The 22231-nt window shown below is 39.6% G+C and overlaps 1 protein-coding gene across 1 annotated transcript in view; it reads left to right on the top strand.

Moving 5' to 3' along the window:
• Positions 1-4077: 4077 nt before the first annotated feature.
• NUDT14 (nudix hydrolase 14) overlaps positions 4078-22231 on the top strand; it is a 59709-nt gene continuing 41555 nt past the window's right edge. The window contains exon 1 of the mRNA XM_036384723.2: positions 4078-4250. Coding sequence (XP_036240616.1) covers positions 4170-4250 — 81 coding nt within the window. The 5' untranslated portion in view covers positions 4078-4169. The remainder of the gene's footprint in view (positions 4251-22231) is intronic.

The raw sequence follows: 22231 nt of genomic DNA, 5'->3' as shown, positions 1-22231 counted from the left end.
AGCTGTACTCACAAATATCAAAAGTAATGATACTCTGCAATATATTAAGGAGTCCCCTGCAGATGAAAGGCTCAGGACCTGATGATTTTTTGCTCATGAGCCATAGCATGTCAAAGAACAAAGTGAGCCTGACAGGGATTGACAGAGATTAAAAGTGCATACAGACACGTACACACACAAAAGTCACTATGGAAAATGTGCTGCCTAACTCTGCATGAGTGAACCCAACCTCAGGCACCTTGCTAAGCTCCAGTGGGAAGAGGGAAGTACTGCAAGGGACATTCCTGGCTGTCCACTCTCTGTAAGCCTGGGCTGAGGTGAGAGGTGTGCTTGGCTCCGGGGGCCACGGCGAGCAGACGGAAACGTTCCCGCTTGTGTCCCAAAGCAAACAGCAATAAAACAAACTGCTAATGAGGATGCAACCTGACCCTCTGCAGAGTGCCTGCCCAAGGACCGCGGGGCTGCAAGGGGAAGGGAAGGACTGTGCCGGCAGAAACTCCAAGCTCAAGGGGATTTTTTAAAAGAGCAACCAAAAAAAAAAAGTTTTGGTACTTTGCTGGTAATAAAAGTTACTCACGAAGTAACCCAGAGCAAACACTGCTTTGAAGAGAGAAGTCTGTTAAACAAAGAAGTTTACTCTGCAGAAAGAATTCCTTTTTAACACTAATGTTGACATTTCATTTTTTGTAAGAAATGCCAGTGAATCTTCCCTTAAGACTCTTTACACCAGACAGGACACTTCTCTTCCTCTCGGCCAGCTGATATACTCTCCTTTCCAGGAAAGACACAAATTTTTATTCACACTTTCTGTTTTTCTTCATTGGGCTGTTTATCACACTTTTACACAAGCCATTCTCAGCTATTACAGCCTAGGGACAAACATCTACATTTTAGTATTTTACAGCAGGAGACCAGCAGCTCCAGGAGGCTGAAGAACCCATAAGCAAACTACCCATGACAGTATTCACAACTTTGTATCTGAGTTTTCTGGTTTATTGTGGTTTTTTTTTAATAAAAAGAAAACAATCCAGAAAAGGGAGAAAAAGGAATGTTTTTAATGTAGTGAAAGACAACCTGTCATTCTGACACATTCTTGGTTTTCTGGAAGTCAAGTTAATAGTCATACTTGGCAAGGAAGATGTGATGGCATAAGGCACTTGGTTTGTGGAAGGACATCAGAGGAAGCTGTTTTGATTACAAGTGCAATGATTAATCTGGACAGTGCCCTGCTAAGAAACTGTGACAGCCAAAAGAAATCCAGGGTGTAAGAAGTTTGGGAAGTGATGAACTAGGGACAGGACTGTAGAAATGTAAATGATACTAGAATAATGCTAATCAAACCCAAAAGATTCTGCAAGCAGTTAAACTAAGTATTGAAAATATCTCATTGAGGGTAATAGGCATGAACATAGTCCTTAAACACTTTGAAATTATGGATGTCTGTTTTCCCAAGTTTCTGGACACATACCACTGCTAGTATTTCTGCTTTAAAAAGGATCAAACACACAGGGATGTCAAGGAACACACAACAAAGTAGCTGGGGCAGTTTACTGAGCAAACTCGCCACGTCCTTTGGAAGCCAGGTGGGAAAGGAGCTCTCCTGGCCCCTGAGCTGAGGGGCTGAGCAGCCTCTCTGCATTGTATCATCTCCTAATCCTTGCTGTGAACTCAGTGCACCTTTAGCCAGGCTGGTGTCACTGTGCCTGTCAGCCAGAAAAGCAGTGAAAGGGAACAGGAAAGCAGGAGTGTGTCTCACCCATACAAAAGCAAGTTGTTCCCCTTTGTTATTATCCCTTTGAATAAATGGTAGCTGAGAGAAATTTCCTTCTTGGGATTGTTCCTGGACTAGCAAATGCAAAACCACTTGCTGCAGAGGGTATCTAAGCCTTAATAAAGAACTGTAATGAAATTCAGGTCCAGGTGCTGAATGATTAGTCCCTCTATCAGAACATATTTTTCCTATTTATTTTCTTGCTCAGATTTCACCTGTAAAACAGAACATTAAGGCAACTCCTCAATCTCAGCCTGTTAAATCCTCAATTCAGCTGGCATACTCACAAAGAAGATTTTCCAGCAAAGGAATTCACAGCTTTCCATTGCAACTGCAACACCAGAGCATCCCAAAATGCATTTTCCTGAGACACTGTGCTCAACTGCTCCAGGTACATTAACGAGATCAGGTCTGTGACACATCACAACCCCAAAAGCTTCCCACCTCAGCCTAGGAATGGAATAAGCAATCCATCACACAGTGTGACACGTTCCCCAAAACACACACACACTCAAAACCTGAGAGTGGTGTCAGAATGTTTATTGAAGAGGGCAATCTCACTGGCTGAACCGACCTGGGTAGCCGGTAACTTTTAACATAAGCAAACAGAGATACTGTAAACCTGCTGTGCATGGAAACTGTGTTTATACTTAAATTGGACTTGGAAGACTGAAATAACTTACTAGAAAAATATAGCTTAAGTTCCCAGGAGCTCTGAATGACCTTGAGATCATTCTGAAAAAAACAGAAATATGTAGACATATACAGTGATGCAAACAGAGTTACACAAATATTTTTGAAGTCAGCTAATAAAATACATTTCCTTGCCTATTTTTTATGATAGCTTTGCAAACATACTTTTAAAACCACACTTTTCAGCCCCATCAAGCATTTTTTTTTTTGCCACTTGCGTTATCAGAACTGATGGTAAGCATTCTGCAATGTAAGTGCTGCCTCATTTACTTAGTGAGTTTTGTAATTGCTGGATCTGTTCCTTTTAGATAGACTGCTGAAATTCTTACTACCACAAGACAAGACAATAAACTTTCTTAGTGATGCAGTGGAAGTACAGAGGAAGACACAAAAAGAAAAAAGATACAAGAAATTTCAGATTTTTCTCAGTGCAGCCAATACATTGACAAAATATTTTGATTTATATGGCACCTAAATTGCTGTATACAGGCACATCTGCATGGAAAGTGATCACAAATCAGAGAGATAACCACCACCACAAATTGTGAGCTCTGTCGCTCACGAACCTAGAAAACAATTATTAGGAGTATTAAAGCACCCAGAGCAATGTAACCTAATGCTGCATAACTGTGATCAAAAGTCTACAAAAACCAGGAAATTGCCAAATCTAATAGTGTTTTGCTTAAAAATAATGAATAAAAGGAGAGGGGATAGCTATTTTATAACTTGAAAACAGCCAGGGGAGTCTAACCGAGCTGCTTTTATTCTTCTGCCATGGGCTGGGTGCATGGCCAGTACTGGAAGCTGACCCTGAAAAGGAAAGCTGGAGATGCATCGAGTGGTGGATTGCAGGTTACCCACGAATCTGTGTTTGTACCTGCATTTCCACACCACTCATACAACCTCCATTTAGCAGGAAAGGAGCACACAAGCAGGCAGGCAGAAGGGACTGTGCTTTTCACAGCAAGGTGCTCATCCTGCAAAGCCCGATGGTGTCCAGGACGGGATGACCTGGGAGCACCTAGATCGCATCAAGGCTTTGGAGGAGAGGGGCGGGTTTCAGTTCAGTGCCGGCATACCCTGTAAATTTTGGTGTAAAGTGTGGGAATAACTGACCCTCTGGGAACATCCGCCAGGTTCCAGAGAAAACAGGATGGTGAATAGGTGTTCTGGAGAATAATTCTACTCCGTGACCGGAGCTTGTAGTGAGGTGGGTGGGGGCCGCTCTCTTCTTCAGTGCCTGCAATGAGAGGAAAATAATAAATGCCCTTAAGCTAAGAGAGGAGAGATTCAGAATAGACAGTAGAACCATTTTTTCACTGTTATAATGGTCAGACATTGCAACAGGCTGCCGAGAGAGATGGTGGAGTCACCAGTTCAAGAGGTGTCTGGATGTGGCGCTGAGCTACGTGGTTTAGTGAGGGTTACAGGGGCAGTGCTAGGCGGACGCTTGAACCGGATGATCTTATTCCAACCGTGGTGATTCTGTGAATAAAGGCGGCGAGGCTCCTGTGTCCCGGTTTGGGGGGGTGAAATTCAGCATTCCGTGATTCCGGCTCCCTCTGAGGGCACAGGCCGGAGAGCGCCGCGGCCGCGTCCGTCAGCTCCGGTGCCGCTCCCTGCCCGTCCGCCGGCGGCTGCGCGCGCCTCTCCCCTTCCTCCTCCTCCTCCTCCTCCCGCCGCGGCCGCTGTCCCCGCGGCAGGGATGGAGGCCATCGAGGAGCTGGCGGTCCAGCCCTGCACCTCCTCCCTCTACCTGCGGCCTTTCCGCCTCTCTTACCGGCAGGTGAGTGGCGCCGCCCGCCCGCCGTGCCCCGTCCCGGCGGGGCCCCTCAGCCCCCGCCTGCGCCATTTTGGAGCAGCGCCGCTGCCGCCTCATGGCACCCCCGGGGCGGCCTGCGCTGTCCCCGGCGCTCCCTCGGCCCGACAGACCGTAGGGGTCACTGCCTTGGGGTGACAGCGGTTCCTGCGTCCCCGTGGGTGTCCCCTGTGCCCTCCGCCCGCGCGGGGCTGTCACTGTCACTTTGACCCCGTGCTGGTGTTTGGGTTCACCTCTCTGCAGACATTCCAAACCCAGCTGGACTCACTCCTGTGTCACCTGCTCCAGGTGACCCTGCCAAGAGAGGGGGTTTGGACCGGGTGATCTCCACATGTCCCTTTCCACCCTGACTATTCTGTGATTTCGTGAACAGCCTCAATGCCTGCAGGTGGGAAGTGGGGAAGGAAATCCCGTCCCTTATCATGTTCGTATCAACTTGAGTCACCTTTCACAGGATCGCTGAGGGCTGGCGCTTCCAGCAGCGGCAGGAGTGAGAACTTTGAAACGAAAATCACTTGACGCAGCACAAAGCATTGCATGTTCCTTGGATGCTTTCCTCGGGCCTGCTTGGTGGCTGGTCCAGGGTGAGCTTCCACCCAGGCAGAGTGGTGGAAGGGGAAATGAAGGAGAGTTTGGACAGACCTAAAAATGGATGGTGGAAAACACAGCTCTCATTTCTTTGCTTTGCTTCTAAACACATCAGTTGGAAAGGCAGAAGAGGAGTCTCTTGAGTCCAACAGTGAGATAAACTTGCAGAAATGAAAGCAAGGGTTCAAATAGGTTTCATCAAAGCAGATGAGCTGATTCTTAGCATTTTTAAAAACATATTTTATACATGTTTTTCCTAAAGAAAGCTCTCTTCTCATTGATTGGGATAAATAAACTATTTTGATTCATGAACAGCTGAGAGCTTTATACTGAATTATGTCTTTTTAGGTATCAGAAGTAAAACTGAAAAACATTCTTTCACGTTCTGAATTTTTGCTGGCTTAGCTTACAAGTGATGGGTCTTACTACTTAATTTAATTTTCACTTCTGAGTCATGCTCTATTTACATAAAAAACGAGATTTAATTAAAATGTTTGAAACACTATTGCAAAATTACATTTAATTGAATAGATGTGCCTTAGATGTGATGAGTATTGTAAAGAAGAAATAAGGGTATGTTTGGTCATGTGCTGTGATTTGACAGAGACCAGCATTGCCACTAAAGGAAGCAGACTTGCCCTTCTTGCTACTTCCTCTCCTTGCACAAGTGTCTGTGCAGCAGCTGAGTGAGCTGGACCAGGGTAAAACATAATCTAGCCAAAAAAGAAGTCAGTTTTAAGCTAGACAAGATCAGTGATTCAGTTCATTATGCTGGCAGAGGGGAGGTGGTAATGTGGTAGTTAGGGATGAGTGTTTGGGGCCTGGTGAGAGATTGTTTCTCTTGGCTGCAGCACTGTCTTAAAATGAACTTGAAAATGTAGTTTCTGTGGCATCTGTGCAGAGGCTGGCTTGGGTCCAGCCCACTGAGAGCATGAGCTCAGTGTGAGCACAACTGTCTGTACCTGACCTGAGAAACAGGCCCTAGGTTTATTGAGACCCATTTTGCATTTAAGAACTGACTTACTAACCAGAGGAAATACTAAATATTTTCACTCATTTGACTAATTGTTTCAAAAGCATTTAGGTCTGCTGAAAACCCCATTAAACAGTCAAGTGTCTAAAATCCAAGAGAGTTAAATGCCTGTTGTGCTTAAGAATTTTGAAAATTCCACCACTCCTCTAAAACTGACAGTTGTTTCCAAAATCTAGCCCTTGATCTTAATGCTTTTATACTGAGTAGGTCTTCCCTTGTCCAACTATTTTAATTCACTATCTGGAAAAAGAAAAGAAACTTTTCTTCTTCCCAGTTCCTAATTGTTCCTAAGTAACATTAATTTCCCCCATCCATGAATTCCCTGCACTTGCTTGCTGAACTTAACCCAAATCTAATAAAAAAGTCTTTCTGGGTAACAGAATAATCTAATGGAGAAAACTTGAATAATGGCATTTGTTGCACTGTGAAAACTGAAACTAATTTGGATACTTAAATGATGCAATATGTGGAATTATGATGTAATTGGAAGGCTTGAGGTGGTCTTATAGGTACATTTTGTGAAGCTATGACACATCCCTTATAATTCATTGTTGTCCAAAGAAGTTTCATTGATGCATTTTTGGTGTTCACATAATATTAATGAAGGATAATTGGGGCCTTGAAGACTGAGAATTTAAAATCTATTTTCAAAAAAGTATATTCCTAAAATAGGCATTGATATTTAACATAAATCTTCTGTCCAAGGACATATAGAGAGTGAGAGGTTTTTTATTAATTTGTTTTCTTTCACAACTACTGCTTTTCTGTACAAATAGGAAATCAAAAGAATTTTTACATATGGTGCAGAATTTTAAGATTATTTCTAAGCATTTATGAATGCTTAAGTAACAGCATTGATTTCTAGACATTTAATATCAAAATCATGCTACTTGTGTGGAGATAATTTGAATCCTACTACTAAATCTAATACAGTAAGGTCTTTAACATAAACATAAATTTTATTATTTTAAAGGTAAATTTAGGTAGGTGATTTATAATTCAGTGTACCCTGCTAGTCTGATTTCATCCACTCAACCTGCACCCCACTGACTTGTAAACCACTGTTGTTCTAGCAGCTTTACAGACCACTCTAAATCTGTAAGACACGAGAAGAGGATCCATTTGGGGGCTGAAATCTAAACAAAATGCTGAGTAAATTAGCTCAGTTGGTCAGAACATGGTGCTAATAACACCAAGGTCACAGGCTCAGTCCCTGTATGGGCCATTCACTCAAGAGTTGGGTCAGTGATCCTTGTGAGTCTTTTCCAACTCACAATATTCTGTGATTCTGGAAATACTTTTGTAAACCCACACAGGTTACACATCTGAAGGAGGCTGTGGTCACACCTGGTGAAGAGTGGAGCCACAGGGTCAGATCATTGTCTGCCTGCTCTCAGAGGCATTTTACACATTTACAGTTGCAGACCCAAGGATTGCATTAATGTTTTGGCCAGCTGAGTATTTTCCTTGGACATACAGATGCTCAGACTGGGAGCTGTGGGCAAACACAAGAACAGAGTTGTGTTTACATCAAATCCAGTCAGACAATTACTGTCGTGTTAGAAAAAGCCACAGCACTGTCCTTGTAGGTTTTGCTTGGGTCCCAAGTTCCCCTGTGTTGTAAGAGGTTGAGTCATCCTTTAGACTGTATTTGGCTCCATACGGAAATCCTCTTCCAAAAGTCTGTGAGAAAAACGTTCTTTTCTGGCTGTTTCACTGAAGTGAGGATTGTAAGAAATCATGGCAGTTCCTGAAGAAGGAATGGTGGAAAACCATACAGCAATTTATGCCCATGGTGGGTTCTGTTCTTCCCATGAGAGCTTTTCATATGAGGTGTTTCATCATCCTCTCCTTCTGCCCATCTGTATTTTAAATGAAAGCAATGAGCTCTGAATTTTTCCCGTAGAGCATAAAAGTAGTTGTATACCCTTCTGAAAGACTTCCAGGTTTCAAACCTTGCAGATTGAGGCACCCTGCAGCTTCATGTTGGGCATCCAAGCTATGGAGAATAGCCTGGATTGCTGGACAAATCACTGTACCAGTGACTCATTTAAATTATTAATTCTGTCTTTTTGTGGTGTAGAGGTAGAAATGGAAGTGCAGCCAAGGAATTGTGGAATTCAGCAAACTGCAGTCAGATTTCTGTGAGGGCCAATATGGAGGGGTAAAGTACAAATTAAGATTATATTCTTCAAAATGGGTGTCTGACAGAATTTCAAAAGGGACCTCAGCTTCTATTTGGGATTTTCAGCTGTCAGCCCTGCTCCAGGTGGGGCCCTTAGTCAAATCAACCATGTTTGAAGTGATGTGGCCTGGGGTTGTGAGATGGACAAGGTATCTCACTTAGCCTGAGGAATATTCTCTTCATTTTGTCAGTAGGAACCCTGTGTTCCTATATACTTTGGTTCTGCTTGGTAGAGAGAGAAGAAAATTCATTTTTCTCACATAGAGGATAGCATCTGTCTAGCTTTAATTGTGTGCTTGCCCCCAATGTGCAAATTGATTTGTTATCTAAATTGGCTTTTTTTTAAACATATATCACCTCCTGAAGAATTGGCTTCTTTACCAGGAACTCCATGGTAAATCTCTTTTCACTTTTTCCTATTGAAGTTTTTCTGCTTTTCATAAATAATTTATTCAAGAGACCAGAGGGATGGCTAATGAGAGATTAACTCAATGCCCAAGGGCTAGGGCATTTCCCTGGGATGTGGTAGAGTCAGGCTGCAAGATCTCACTTCAATTAATATTGTTTCCCACATCACAGGAGAGTGTGCTCACTGCTGGGAAACACATTTGTGTGTAAATCTTCAGCTCTCTTTTGTGTATGCTAGCCAGGCACTAGCCGATATATTAGACAAAAAAAAAAAAAACTCCCCCCCAGAAAAAAAAACAAAAAAGCCAAAAAAACCCCAAAAAAGACCAACCCCAAAACAAAAAAAAAACCAAACCCAAGTTTAAGAATCTGCTGAGACTCCAAGTCATGAAGTCAACTCTTGAGTTGTCAACAGTTAAGGAGAGTAGTTATGACTTGAGCAGCATTAAGTATCCAAATGGGATTTGGATAGCAGAAAATCTTAATCAGCACCTGATCAGGGAGGGATTTCAGTGGTTCTGCATGTTGGATTTGGACCCTTACACAGGGTTTTGACAGAGCTATGGTGGATCTTGCTGTAGCAATTTAAGAAGTTACTGCGTTCAAGTTTTCCCTGTGCTAATGGTTCTTACCCCCTGGGAATCAGCAGAAGGTGGCTTTGCTGCAGCTCTTGCCCTGTTGTTCCAATTCAAACCCACTGCCATCAGCCCTTTAAGCCAGATCACTGAGCTTTACACAGAACTAAGTGAATTGCCTTTGCATATTCTTTTTGGTGACCTCTGTGCTGGGGACAGCACCCTTCAAAGGGGAGGCACAGCATCCATCAGCTGGGGGGAAGCATCTAGCTGCTGGAATAATACCTTGAGCTGTTATAGAAACTTTTGTCCAGAGCTCACATATCAAAGCCTTTGTGGATCTCTCCCAGACTCATATACCTTTGTTTTTGAAAGTTGTTCTGGCAGGGGAGCTCTTGCCACTGTTTCCTTGCATTCTATAAACATATACGTGCCTTCTGCCCAGGAACTTTTAGAAGTTTGCCACCAGACTAGAACCAACTGTCAGTAATTTTCCCAGTGTGTTTGTGAGTGAGTTTGTGTTTTGAACCTGTGGAATGGTGAATGGGCATCTGTTTCAATGCTGTGGGTGGGATAAACCTCAAAAACTCCACGCATATCGACTGAACCATGCAGTCAGTAATGGTAATTTGGAACTATTTGCTCTTTTCTGAGCTTCACATTCCTTCCACACTTCAGAGTAGGTCTGTGCCTTAACATCACATTTCCTCTGTTGATTTAATCCTTAGAATAATTTATTTTAAAAGTTAAACAAGAAGAATGCTCCCTTCAAGTTCATTTTAATGCATGCTGTTTTTTATTCACTCTTAAGGGAATTAAATTATTATGTCTTTGAGTTTTGAGTAGTTCTAAAGCAATTTTCATGGCTGCTGGAGATTTTAACACCTGATGAACTTTGTAATGGGTAGAAAATGTGCAGTTCATCAGTGAAGAAAGAATTTCTTCTAATCTGAGTTTGCTACTGCTTTCTTTTGTGACCATGAGCAACCACTGTGTCTTACCATTTTAACTGTCTTGGAGATGTCACCAAGATTAGAATATGTGTATACATGGAGAAAGAAGTGAGCTCTGTATCATTAATGCCATGAAAACTTTGAAGATGAAAAAGCAAAGCATGTAACAGTAATATTAACAATCTTATTTTGCATTTAGGAATTTTTTTATATGGTAATAGCAACATAAATGTGCCCAGCTGCCTGAAATATTCTCTGGAACTTCCGTCTGCTTTCTTATAAACATAAAACATTCTTTTCTGTTTTGACAGTTAAAAATTATGCTGTTGAGGGAGTAAACAGATTTTTAAGTTACCTGTTCAAACAAGTAAGTCTTCTGTTGAATCTTCAAAAGGTTCCAGTAGTAGGAAATATGTTACCAAGTAACACATTTATTTGCAGTTCATTTTTTAAAGCAGTAGTGCAGTGAAAGGAGATGCCATTTTTTGCCTGTGAAGTTTGTCTCATTTTCTTCAGCTTGTCAAGTCTGTTATGTCAGTGTTGAGTATTAATCTTAAATGGAAACATACTCCTTCCAGCTCAGGGAGTCCCTGAGCTGCAAATTGCAGGAGTCTGAGAGTGTTTTAACATTATATTCTTACTTGGGCATCTTGGCTTCTGTCAGAGGTAAATCTTGGATGAGCCTGATTTTTGATCTGACTGCTGCTGTGTTAACAGTGAATGTGGTTGAGGTGCAGTATAATTCTTTCATATGTGTGAAAGAAAAGAACGAAAAGTTTTTGCAAAGACAGCATTAGGGAGTTGAGTACTGAGGGAACATAGTTTCCTTTGAGGGAAATGGTGTTCTCTGCAATTAGAACACAGATTTAAGAAAAGGAACTCAGGAATCTAGGCATGTCTGCTTCTGACTCTGCCATATGCTTTGAATTCAACTCTGAAAATTTGTACAAGTTATTTTTGTGTAAGACATTTATTAATTACTGAAGGGGAAATGAGAAGCATTAGTTAATAAGAGCAGTAGTTGAAAAGAACACTAGTACTTGTTTTTGTTTCAGTGAAATTATGTCGTGTTAGTCTTAATTTCTTTATCCAGCATGCTTTGACAAGTGAATGTAAGCTTTGAAGTAAATTCATGAAAAGTAGTTGACAGTGACAAAACTTCGTATTTTTAGGTCAGTCAAACTACGATTTAACACACTTGTGACAGCAAATGTCACATAATGGAAAGAATAAGGCCTTGTTGAGCACCTTTTGTAGCTGAAATGTGTCTGCACTTACATAAACAATCAGTAAAATCTCATTTAATGCCATCAGACTACTTGGGTTACTGCGCAGTAACTGTGAAGTTAAGGCTGAGTGTAGGAGGAGGTACAGAAGCTGTAGTGAGTTTAAGCTGAACTTCTCAAGTTCTGATGTGCGTCTCGCTGAGGGACATTGGAGTACTTGTAGGTCATCCATATGAGGCAGCTAAGAAAAGCAGATCAATTATTAGCAGGCTTAATGTGCTACAGCTTCCCTGGAAGATGTTTCCAGATCTGAGATGGAGAAGTTGAAAACCATCAGCTCTGGCAATACCACTCCAGTAGCCTCATGTGCAAGGACTTGTCTGCACAGGACCTTCCTGATTAACTCCATGTCTCATTCTACAACAAAGAGTCTGGTTCTGTTTACGTTAAACCATTTTCAAAGTACGATTGCACTTTGAATTCATACCCTACCTTAATCCATGTTAACTTTCCAGTGTGTGCCCTAAGGGAGCAGTAAACTAAACTGGATGACTGTGTCCACACAGGGGTTTAATGGAGTTTAAGTAGCAGAATTCAAGTTCATCAAGGTACTTATTCAGATTCATTTTCTTGATATCCTGGTATAGACAAGCCCTAGGAATAAAAGTGGTTTAGTTCTAAGTGAATGAACCATGTTATAAAATTAATCACTGAAGTTTTATTATACTTTTGTGAGTGAAATACAGCTACTATAGGGTATAAAGTAGTCTTTTTTGTCTTGTTTGGTACCATCTCTTTTGTAGTAATTGCAGTTAGATCTGAGAAATAAAATAGTGCTCATGTTCTTCCAACAACTAAATGCTGTATTTGTTTTTCAATTTGGATCAAAATTTATGTGTTTGCATAACTAGCAGAAACTTTTTCCTCATACAAAAAATCTGTCATTTGAATCACAGTCTTAGCTATGACATTATGTGTATTTGATATGTTTTAAAGCAGATGAACACTGTAAAATTTTAAGAGTTTATAGCAAATCTGAATATTGTGGAAATTAGATTTACTGTAAATGGCAGTGTTCTTTAGAATGTCAGTGTTTGATGTTCTATAGGGGATGAAAGTATCCTACTCTATTTCTGAAAAAAAGTGTATTTTAAATAATTCTATCTCAACTGCTGCAGTATTTAAAATACATTTGTATTTTCAGCTGTAACTCATAAAAGGTCAGCTCCCATGCTTTGAAAACTCTATACAACTTGATACTGCATAAATGAGCATGTTTTACACAGCAGGCATATAATGTTATCTGCCCCTCTGACTTGCACTCAGATTAATTATTCTTCATAATTTTTAACCAAAGTTAAAGAACTTAGCTTTCTGGTACCGTCCTTCAGACATTGATCAAAATCTTGTTAATATAGTAACACTAAAGTTTGCTGAAGTTTAAACAAAGTAAAGCTCAGTTTTTCTTAGTGATCAGCTCATGTCACACTAAAGCCCTGATCACTGATCAAAACAGCATTAATTATTTGTTTCACGTTGAGGTTGCCGTGTCAAAATCCTTTAAATACCTCTTGGAGCAGAGAGGGAATCTTACAGCCTGTGACAGAGCAGCTGGTGTGGACATGGGCTGATGCCCCAGTTGACAGGTTGTTGGATTAGAAAGAATATCAAAGGCAGTGAGTAAGATTAGGGATAAGTGAACATCTGACAGCAGTTTGCAGCAGGGGAGAACAGATGATAAACAATGGGAGCGGGGTGCGTGGGGGGGTGAGAGGTGAGAAGGCCATGGGAAAAGTGTGGCGGCAATCACTAAAGCTCCAGGTTGCTGAGCCTCATGAATAGAACAGGAAATGGGATTTGCTGGGACAGATGTGCTGAGTGGTGATGAATACATTATAGGGAAATGAGGCTAAACTCCTGAAGGTGAGAGATGTGCTTTCTCTTGAAATAGAAAATATGGGAAAGAAAGTTTAGCCCTCTAGAGAAGTAAACATTCTTGAAAATTAATATAGGAAAAAGTAATGCTAATGCTAATTTAAATTAAATTATTATTCTGCAAGAGCATTCATGATAAACTCTAAGTCGTGTACTTCCAGCATAACAAACTTACAGTGCTATTACATATATAGGATTGAAAGTGTTTATTTTAGTCATGAGACTGCACAAATGGTGGAATAGTTTGAATGATGGAACAGCCTGGAATGGAGGCTCTGACTGGATAATGCTTAGAAGCATATTCTGTATCTGGCATGTATTACATAGCACTCACATAACATATGTTTGATCCTGCCACTGTTGAGAGACTTGTACTGAGTGATCTTGTGAGGTCTTTCCAGCCTTAAATTTTTTCAATTCTGTAAAGTGATTGAATGCTTGTAGAATATCATACATAACTCCTCCTGTTCCTTAGGGTATTGTTTCTTTACTTCTTGGACTTCCTTAGTTTATATTCTTGATGGATCCTTTTCCAATATTTATGATATAGTTATGTCAGTAAGCAAACAGAAACTTTTTGCATGTTCTCTTATAGGGTTGTATGTCAGTTTTCTGACTTAGAATTTCTTATGAGACTTTTTTCTTTCAAATTTCTGTAAAGAAAAACTCATTAAAAAACATCTCACACTAAAATTTTAATAATGTATTACTTTAGCTGAAGGGAGGACAAGCAGAAAGTATAATTGTTAATGTTCTGAGAAAGTACCAATAAGATTTTTTTCTCAAGACATCTAGAAATTTATTCCACAATGTATTCTCACAGTTTGAGTTAGAAATACAAGCCTGGTAAAATAATGTAGAAACACAAACTGTGAGAGTCACCAACTGGCAAATACAAAGCTCAGTGCTGTAAGGACAAGAGGTGACTTAGCTGTAATGGGAATGCCCACCATCTGTCCTTCCTGACCTCAAATCCCTCATATGTGCTGCCCCTGTCCTCCAGCTGAGGAGACATGAGGCTGGCCTCCTTCAGTCCCTGTTTGCTCCAGCCATGTGTCCTGTAACTGTAGCTCTCATTTGCAAAAGAACAAGGGATTGATGTGTCCCATAGCCCTGCTTCATGGAATTAGCTGTTCACATTTGAGAAATTCCAAGCTCAGTATCTTGACTGCAGTGACATCACTTGAATACAGCAGCTGAAGAGTTGGTAGAGCTTTGGAGTTACAGATGTTCCACAAAATTAGCAATCAATGAAATTTGTCCTTCAGCCAGCCATAATCAAAGAAATACAACTATGGTGAGCACAGCAAAACAGAGATTAAAACATCTGCTCCACTGATTCTAATTAGCATAAGTACTGTCTTAATAGGTGTATTTTCCATAAAAGTGGGATTTCTGCATTTGCATGAAACTATAACCAAAGAATTTACCATTTCTAACAGGTAATTCCCATTTTAAAGATCATTTATAGTCAGCTTGCACAGTTCTTTATATTTCAGTATTGAAACTGTTACAGGATCACTGTCATGAAACTTTCAGAAATACTGCAGTAACACATAGAACTGTAGATAAATCACTAATCAATTAATCATTAATTCAATCAATTTACTGAATGCCAGTAGTATTTAAGTAATAGGTACATGTCTTACTAGTAGTGCACTCTGTTAGAATGGATGAGAGATTAGAAGGTGTTCACAAGTTACTTGAATCTTTCTGTGCATTACTTTTTCCCAATGGGAAGATGATAAGAGGACTGCCTCTGTGGGAATCAGATTTCAAGTTGAGTCTATCAAAATTGAGAGGTAAAAGTGAAATTAAGAAAAGAGCAGAATCTGGAGCTAGTTGCATCTGTCAGTTTGAGCTGATTTTTGGGAGGGGGTGGGGAGGAAGGAGAGGATGAAAAGCCCTTGAGGATCTTTGTGAGGAGGGTCTGTGAGAAAGTCTTAGGAGAAAAATCTAAAGATTGTTCCTAAGCCTTGGCTTCTGTTAGCCCCCTGCTGCTGTTCTTCATCAAGTTGTTTTAATGGCTTTCAAAGCAAGTGAGTGGAAAATGGTTTCTCTGGAACTTTAAGGAGTCTGAACTGAAAACTGTCATTGCTTTATAAGTAAAACACATCAAAGATTGATGGAAGAATTGCTTGTTAAACACATTGTAGATTTAATTAAAAAAATGGCTGATATCATAAAAGAGACATCGGATCATCATAACTACCTAAAGGTGAAAGTTTAATGGCTTGTCATCTGCTCAGGAACCTGTGTTAAGTATCTCTTTCATAGCTTTTGTGACCCTCTGTATATCTGCAAGATGGTTTTTTTTTTCCATGAGTGTTGCGGTTTTTTTCATCATGTAGAGATGGAAAAGTACCAAAGCATAAAAATATGTAGGTGGTCGTTACTGTGCTTTTTAATTTTCTGTCTGTCTTAAGGGATGCCTTTTTCTGGTATTTTTAATTAACTAGTGCCTCAAATTCTTATCTAGTTCTGAAATAGTTGTTTTTCTTTGTGTTGCAGTGCATAATATTTGTTCTGTGTGTTCAGTGTGTGCAAAGTGCATTTGTATATCATCTAGTGATTGCATATTTCTTCTGGAACCTGCTCTCTTATTTTCCTCTCCTCTCCTCACTGACAATTCTCTCCACAGTCCTCCCAATCAGTAAATAGTGTATTTTGTACTGTTGTGTTGTAGATCTAATAATATGAAAAAGTGAAGAAAATAAAAGTGAAAACAGCATTTCCACTGAGACTATGAGCCTCATTTTTTTAAACCAAATGCTTTTTCTGATCTCATGCTGCATATGATCAAGGTGCAATTTTAGTAAGCAAATACAAACAATTCTTTTTGAAGACTAGAATAATTCCTCAGCAAGCTGATAAAGTACAATATCCATCTTCAAATTTCAAAAATATTCAGTATTGTAATTCCAATTTTAATTCACAAGTTCCTTCTGGAGTATAACAGCTACATCTATGCATGATTCTGACTCCAGATCTGATTCTATGAAATGCAGAAAATTGTTTTTCCCACGAGCCTAATATGTGATGACTGCAATTACTGGACTTTCTGCAAATGATAAGGCTCAGAAATGGTATGTTTTACCAAAAAGCATGACATTATTTGAGTGAAATCTGTAAGATTTTCATGATGTACGAGATCATTTAAATAGGGAGTAAGAATATTGACTATCCAATCACCTACATAGAACTTGGTCACTTGATGTTACTGTTTTAAGGATTATTTTCAGTGATATTTGTCATTTTAGATGATGGTTTAATTAGCTGTAATGGTTATTTGTGAACTTAGAATGGATACAGCATTTTGGCTTGCTGCATAAAAAGATTCTAGACAATAAGTGTGTCTGGCCAGATATTAAGATCTCCATTATGAATTTTTGTAACATTGTGAAATTCCAACCTTGCTGAACAAAATGGCATTTTAACTCTTCTTGTTGATAAGGCCAGGTCATCCCTTACATTGTTTCTATTCAGTCCTGGTTTAAGCAAATTTGAAAACAATTTGAGTAACTTTTTTTTTACTTAGCAGGTAAGCTTGTTGGGGTAGCAGCAGTTCAGTGTTTTTTAACCAGAAACAAACTTGTAATTCTGACAAACTGAGCTGTAAGTCAATATGGGGACAAAATAGGGGCAAACAGTACATTTATGTATTGACAATAACATTAGAAATAATAATAAAAAAAATTAGACTATGACGCTGTATAGCTTTGTATGTATTCTTATCCAGAACTGCTGAAATAAACTATCACTGTTGACTTTGTTTAGTTTCATTTTGGCTTCATTTTGGTTATCATTATGCCACTTAAACTTGTTGAGCTTCTGAAGCAGCAGGATTAGAAGAAAAACTGGCTTTCAAAAATCAAATCTTTTGGCAAATCTGCTGTAGAATTTCATATGTGTGTCTGCACATAGCACTCTGCTTTCAGCATTGTTCCATTTCTGACACTTGAAAATATTGGACACAGGCAATTTCTGGCTTACTTTGCAAAGCTGTGTTGCTCTTCAGAGTGACATTTCCATAGCACTGCAGTTTGTACAGCCTAAAATTTTATCTGTAACTCATCTGATTTGTTCTGTTCAGATAAATTTAAAAACAGTATGAGATTTTTTCATGTAGTGATAGGACAAGGGAGAATGGCCTCAAACAGAAAGAAGATAGATTTAGATTTTCTGTAAGGAGGAAACTTTTGGCTATGAGAGTGGTGAGGCACTGGCACGGGTTGCCCAGGGAAGTTGTGGGTGGATACCCCAGCCCTAGAATGTTCAAGGCCAGCCTTGGATGGTGCTTTGAGCAACCTGGTCTGGTGGAAGGTGTCTCAGCCCATGGCAGAGGGTCTGGAAATTGATAATCTTGAAGGTCTCTTCCAGCCTAAATCTTTCTGTGAATATTGACCTCCTATTCAGTGAAGCCAGTCAGTAATCATTAGTGTGGAAATTACTGCTATAGTCTTTTACAGGATAATTCCACCAAATCTGAAACACTTATCTGAACACTTATCTGAAACACTTACTCATCCCTTATTGTTTCTGTAAACCACCCTTATTTCTTGACAAGGAGAGGAGGTGGTTGACCTGTCAGTCTGGAGAACCCTCTTTCTTTTTATCTCCTTACTTTCTCTTTGATCTGTCCAGGAGTTCAAACCTCTTGGCAGAAATCTGACAGGACTCGTGGGAACACATGAGACTCCCTAGAGCATTATGGGACACTCCATAGAGAAAGATTAATTTGTTAAAGTAATAATATGAATGTTAAGATTTAAGTGTAAGAATTACGTTGAGGGGTGGGAGAGTAGAGATTTAATCACAACCAGGGGCTGAAAAAGTCAGGGAAAATATTTCATTAGACAAAAAAATTGTCAGGATATTTGCTTTTGAAGTATATCTGAAAAAACCTAGATGAATGCCAGTTGGTATTGTGTTTTCCCTTCCCTCTGTCTGTAGCCTGTTCTGCAGCCCATGGGATAGAGCAGTGTCAGGCCTTCCAGTCCTGCCCTAAGTGGGATGATAAACCACAGCCAACAGTTGTGCCTTGGGGAGAGGATGAAAGGAAGAAGAAACAACTTTCTGCCGTGGTATGTTATGTGTACATTTTAGTGAGAAAAGCGTGTCTTGTCCTTGTAAGGGAAGGTGTGGAATTGCCTGTAGTAGTTGGGAATGTTGAATCTTCATTCTCAGACCAGCCCTGCTGACCCTGTGGGGTGAACTTGTGACCTTCATTCTTTGTGTAAGATTTAGGCTCTTCTCTATATGCTGAGTTCGTGCCATTGCATGCTCAGAATGAAGTCTTAGGGCTTAAAGTCTCTTGGTGTTCTCCTGAAGGAGCCAACAGAAGAGGCCAACAAACAGTTTTAACATGCTCACAGTACTGCTGAGGAGACATGCTCAAAATCCTGGGACTGTGTCTGTGAACATGTTTAGGGGAAGTGGTAGCCTTGAGTTCCTGTGTGGTTTGCTGTATAGGATGCGTCCTCCCCTGCTCTTACTTCACCATGGAGACACAGCAGTGCTGCTCCTGGCTTTGTTCCCAACTTTGCTGAGACTCAGGATGTCCCAAGTGATGCCTACTAACCTTGGCCAAGCTTGTTAATGCTGGATCTTTGTTGGCAGGTACCAGCCTGGTGTGTAAGGCAAGGTGTACAGTTCATTGAGCTGTATTTTCTGCATTGATTTGAATGCTGCATCAGAAGTATGTTGTCCTTTGTAAGTTATATATATAAATGAATAGATTTGTGAACCATTTGAAAATCATACTGCTGTGGTCCATGATATTGCTCATCAGGTGCATTAGGAAAGCCAAGTAATTTGGCTTATGCATGATGGATTGTTTTCTGTGTTGTTTGGAGAGTTTTTTAATCCAATTTTAATGATACAATAGTCTATGGACAGGATTTTTCTTAAGAGCATTCTGCTTCAGGTGACACAGTCAGTAGCTGTTTGTTTTTGTTTTTGTTTTTTTTTTTTAATTAGAGCAGCATTCATCAACTGCATTGTTTTTGAATGCAGATTTATTATCTGTTTAAATGTGGAGTGGCCCAGTATTGTGGTAGAAGAGGGATAGTTTTATTTTCCTGCTGGCTCCTTGCCAGCCAGAAAAGATTTTAATCGGATCCTATATAGGTTGCCATGAAATGTTAGAATGACTAAAGAGGTAATGAGAAATATTAGACAATTGATGGTGGTGATTAGCTTTTGGCTGAAGTACCAGTGGCAAGTTAAACTGTGGTTTTATGGTGTTGTCAGTGTTGTTTTCCTGAATGACATAGCAAAATTAATGATGAAAGGACAGTTTCTTTCCTTCCTCTCTTGGATGAGGGTCATGACCTAGGGTAGCAAAGAAGAAGAAATTATGCTTGTAGGCGTAGTGGTTGCCTTGGGACTGATGATTTTAAGATTCATTTACTCCTTCTGCCTACTATACTTGTGTTTGCTTTTCTGCCTGCTGTGCCTGCAGGGATGAGGTGAAAGCCCTAAATCCCAGCTAAGCCAGGGGGGTGAATCTCTCTCTGAGTCAGAGATCCTACGTGAGGCTGTACCAGTTACTGTACCAGTAACTGACCCAGGAATCATGAGCTGTGGACCAAAGCAGTGTTTGCCCTGAGTGCAGCATTTGGAGAATCCTTTTCCTAAGGGGTTGAAAGGTTATTTTGACTGGTGAGTGCACAGGAGGAGTACAGGAAGGAGCTCAAGGATATTCAGTGAGAACTCTCATCCACTGTGGGGTCTCAAACTTGCAATGGGTACTTTATATTGAGTTTCACTCTGTCTTGAAACAGCTACTACAGACAGACATGATTGATCTAGGTAGGTTATGATGAGTGTAGAATTATTGCCCTGCCTGTCATTAAATATCACTAGTCTGAAATTTCAGTCAGGCCCTTTATCTTGGTAACTCGTCAAAAGGAGCAGCTGCCAGTGGACAAGAAAAGATGAAAACAGGTTTCCTGGAAATGTTTTTAATTCTTTTGGTCTCTCTTAAGAAAAAAAAAACAAACCAACAAAATTAAACAAAATTTATTTTTCTCATACTTATGTGAGTCTCAGTAAAATTTAGAAGTTTGGAAAATATTGTCTTTATTAACTTAGGAGTTTAAGTGCCATTTTCCAAAGAAATTTTCAGGAATTGGTCTCAATTTCACTAACGCTCATCAGGTAGTAGAGCAGAAATAATTCTGTAACCCTAGACAAATATTGCAGTGTAAGTCCCACCACAGAAATTACATTATTCAGTAAGGATGTTTAGATGCAACTGGGGGGTTCTGGCATTTGGCTGAAATTGCAGTGGTCCACAGTAAAGTGTAAATTCAAGTCTTCCATCTTTCCAGTGAGGGTCTTAAAGGTGAAGGTTACTGAATGCTAAAAAGTGCTTTTGTAAATCTCATCTTTTGGAGTTGTTAGTGAATTATTATAAATATGAAGTAGGGCTGTGAACCCATGTCTGTGTTCCCCAGATTAATTTATTACTGAACTACAAAGGCCATGTTTGTTTGTTTTTGTTTGTTTCCAACTGCAACAATATGTAATAATTTATACAAATAAGGAAAACTCCAGAAAAAGTACTGAGGCACAGAACACCCAGGAGGTCTCAGCAGCTTTTGGCTGAGGTATTTCCCTGGCTTTTATTCTCTGAGCTGGAGCCAGCAGATGTGCATCCCGGACCTTTGTTTCTCAGCCTCCTATTGTAGTTATTGCAAATTATGTGAGATTTTTTCTTAAGCAATATCAGAAAAAATATTGGTAAAAGATTAGAGAAAAGGCCTTTGTTGGGGAGGTTTTCAGCAAGCATGGGTACAAGTGTGAGATGTGTAATACATCTGTTTGAAAGTACAGCACTTATTTACAGTATTTTGCTGTCACATCAGCTGAATGCAGTTTCCAAATTATTTTATCTTTATAAAAACTTATTTTGTTATTAGGAATATTTTTCTTATCTACATCCAGTCAAAGTTAAAAGTTTTATGTTTTCCTATAGTGCTCTAGAAAAAATAGTGTGAGTAATTTTGGAAATGTGGAAGGCGGCGTATGTTCCTTTTATCCCTGCAAAATAAGAAACTGTGTTACAAACTTCAAAGGGAAAACACAGTTGTGAAAATGGAGAAATACATGCAGCAAAATTCAGTAATTTAAAAGGAATTTATGTAAAAGAACAGTTGAATATTCACTTTAAATTTTATCAGTTGTATACAATGAGAGAGGAATCTGAAGACTCTACCTGTTAGTAATTGGTTCCTTTGTACAGAATTGGATTTAATTTAATACTAGGAAATCCCCATCTGTATCTCAACTTATAACCTTAAATTATATGCTGACTTGGCAGTAAAATGATGTGAGAAAAGTCATAAATTTGACCTTTGTGCATATTGTGTTTCTTAATGTCCTTATTCTTTGTAGTATAGATTTCAGTGCACTGCTGTAGATTTGCCTTGGAATAAAGTGTGTTTGATCTGTACACGCAATTGTTCCTGATAATTATGTATATTAAAAACAGAAAAACAAGGTGAGAAAGGAGATTTGATTGTATTTAATGTACTTATATATGCTTAATTCTCATGTTTTATAAATTTCATTCAAAGGTAAGTGATCTTAATGATAGCTGAATGCCAAGGTAAACTGCAACAACTCCATTGTTGAAAAGTACACACAAAAAAACAAACTGTGACCTGAAAAGTAAACTTCCAGAGGATTATAGGAGAAAGTTTACTTACACATCAGGTATCTTAGTTGTAATTGTTCTGGCAGTTGATGTACATAAAATGAACAAAGTGGCTTGGCCTAGTATTGCATTAACAGTTGAATAAATTAATGCATTCTCCATTGTTTACTTTACCTCCCAAAGTGTGAAAAAATTGCACCTTTGAACAGTAAACTCTATTGCTATAACCATCTGTTTGCAGTTTCATTACACACTCCTACCAGAATAACCTTCTCTTTGAAGAGAAAATTGATATGGGTTGTAAAAATTACAGTCTCTGACCTTAGGTTTTATGTCCCTTGAGGTATCCCTGGTGTGGTCTCCACTGGTAGATGTTAAGGTTT

This window comes from Molothrus ater, chromosome 6 (assembly GCF_012460135.2).
Source record: "Molothrus ater isolate BHLD 08-10-18 breed brown headed cowbird chromosome 6, BPBGC_Mater_1.1, whole genome shotgun sequence".
In the NCBI taxonomy this organism is placed as follows: domain Eukaryota; kingdom Metazoa; phylum Chordata; class Aves; order Passeriformes; family Icteridae; genus Molothrus; species Molothrus ater.
The sequence above is the reverse complement of the archived record's forward strand: the minus strand, read 5'-3'. Positions and strand labels throughout refer to the sequence as shown.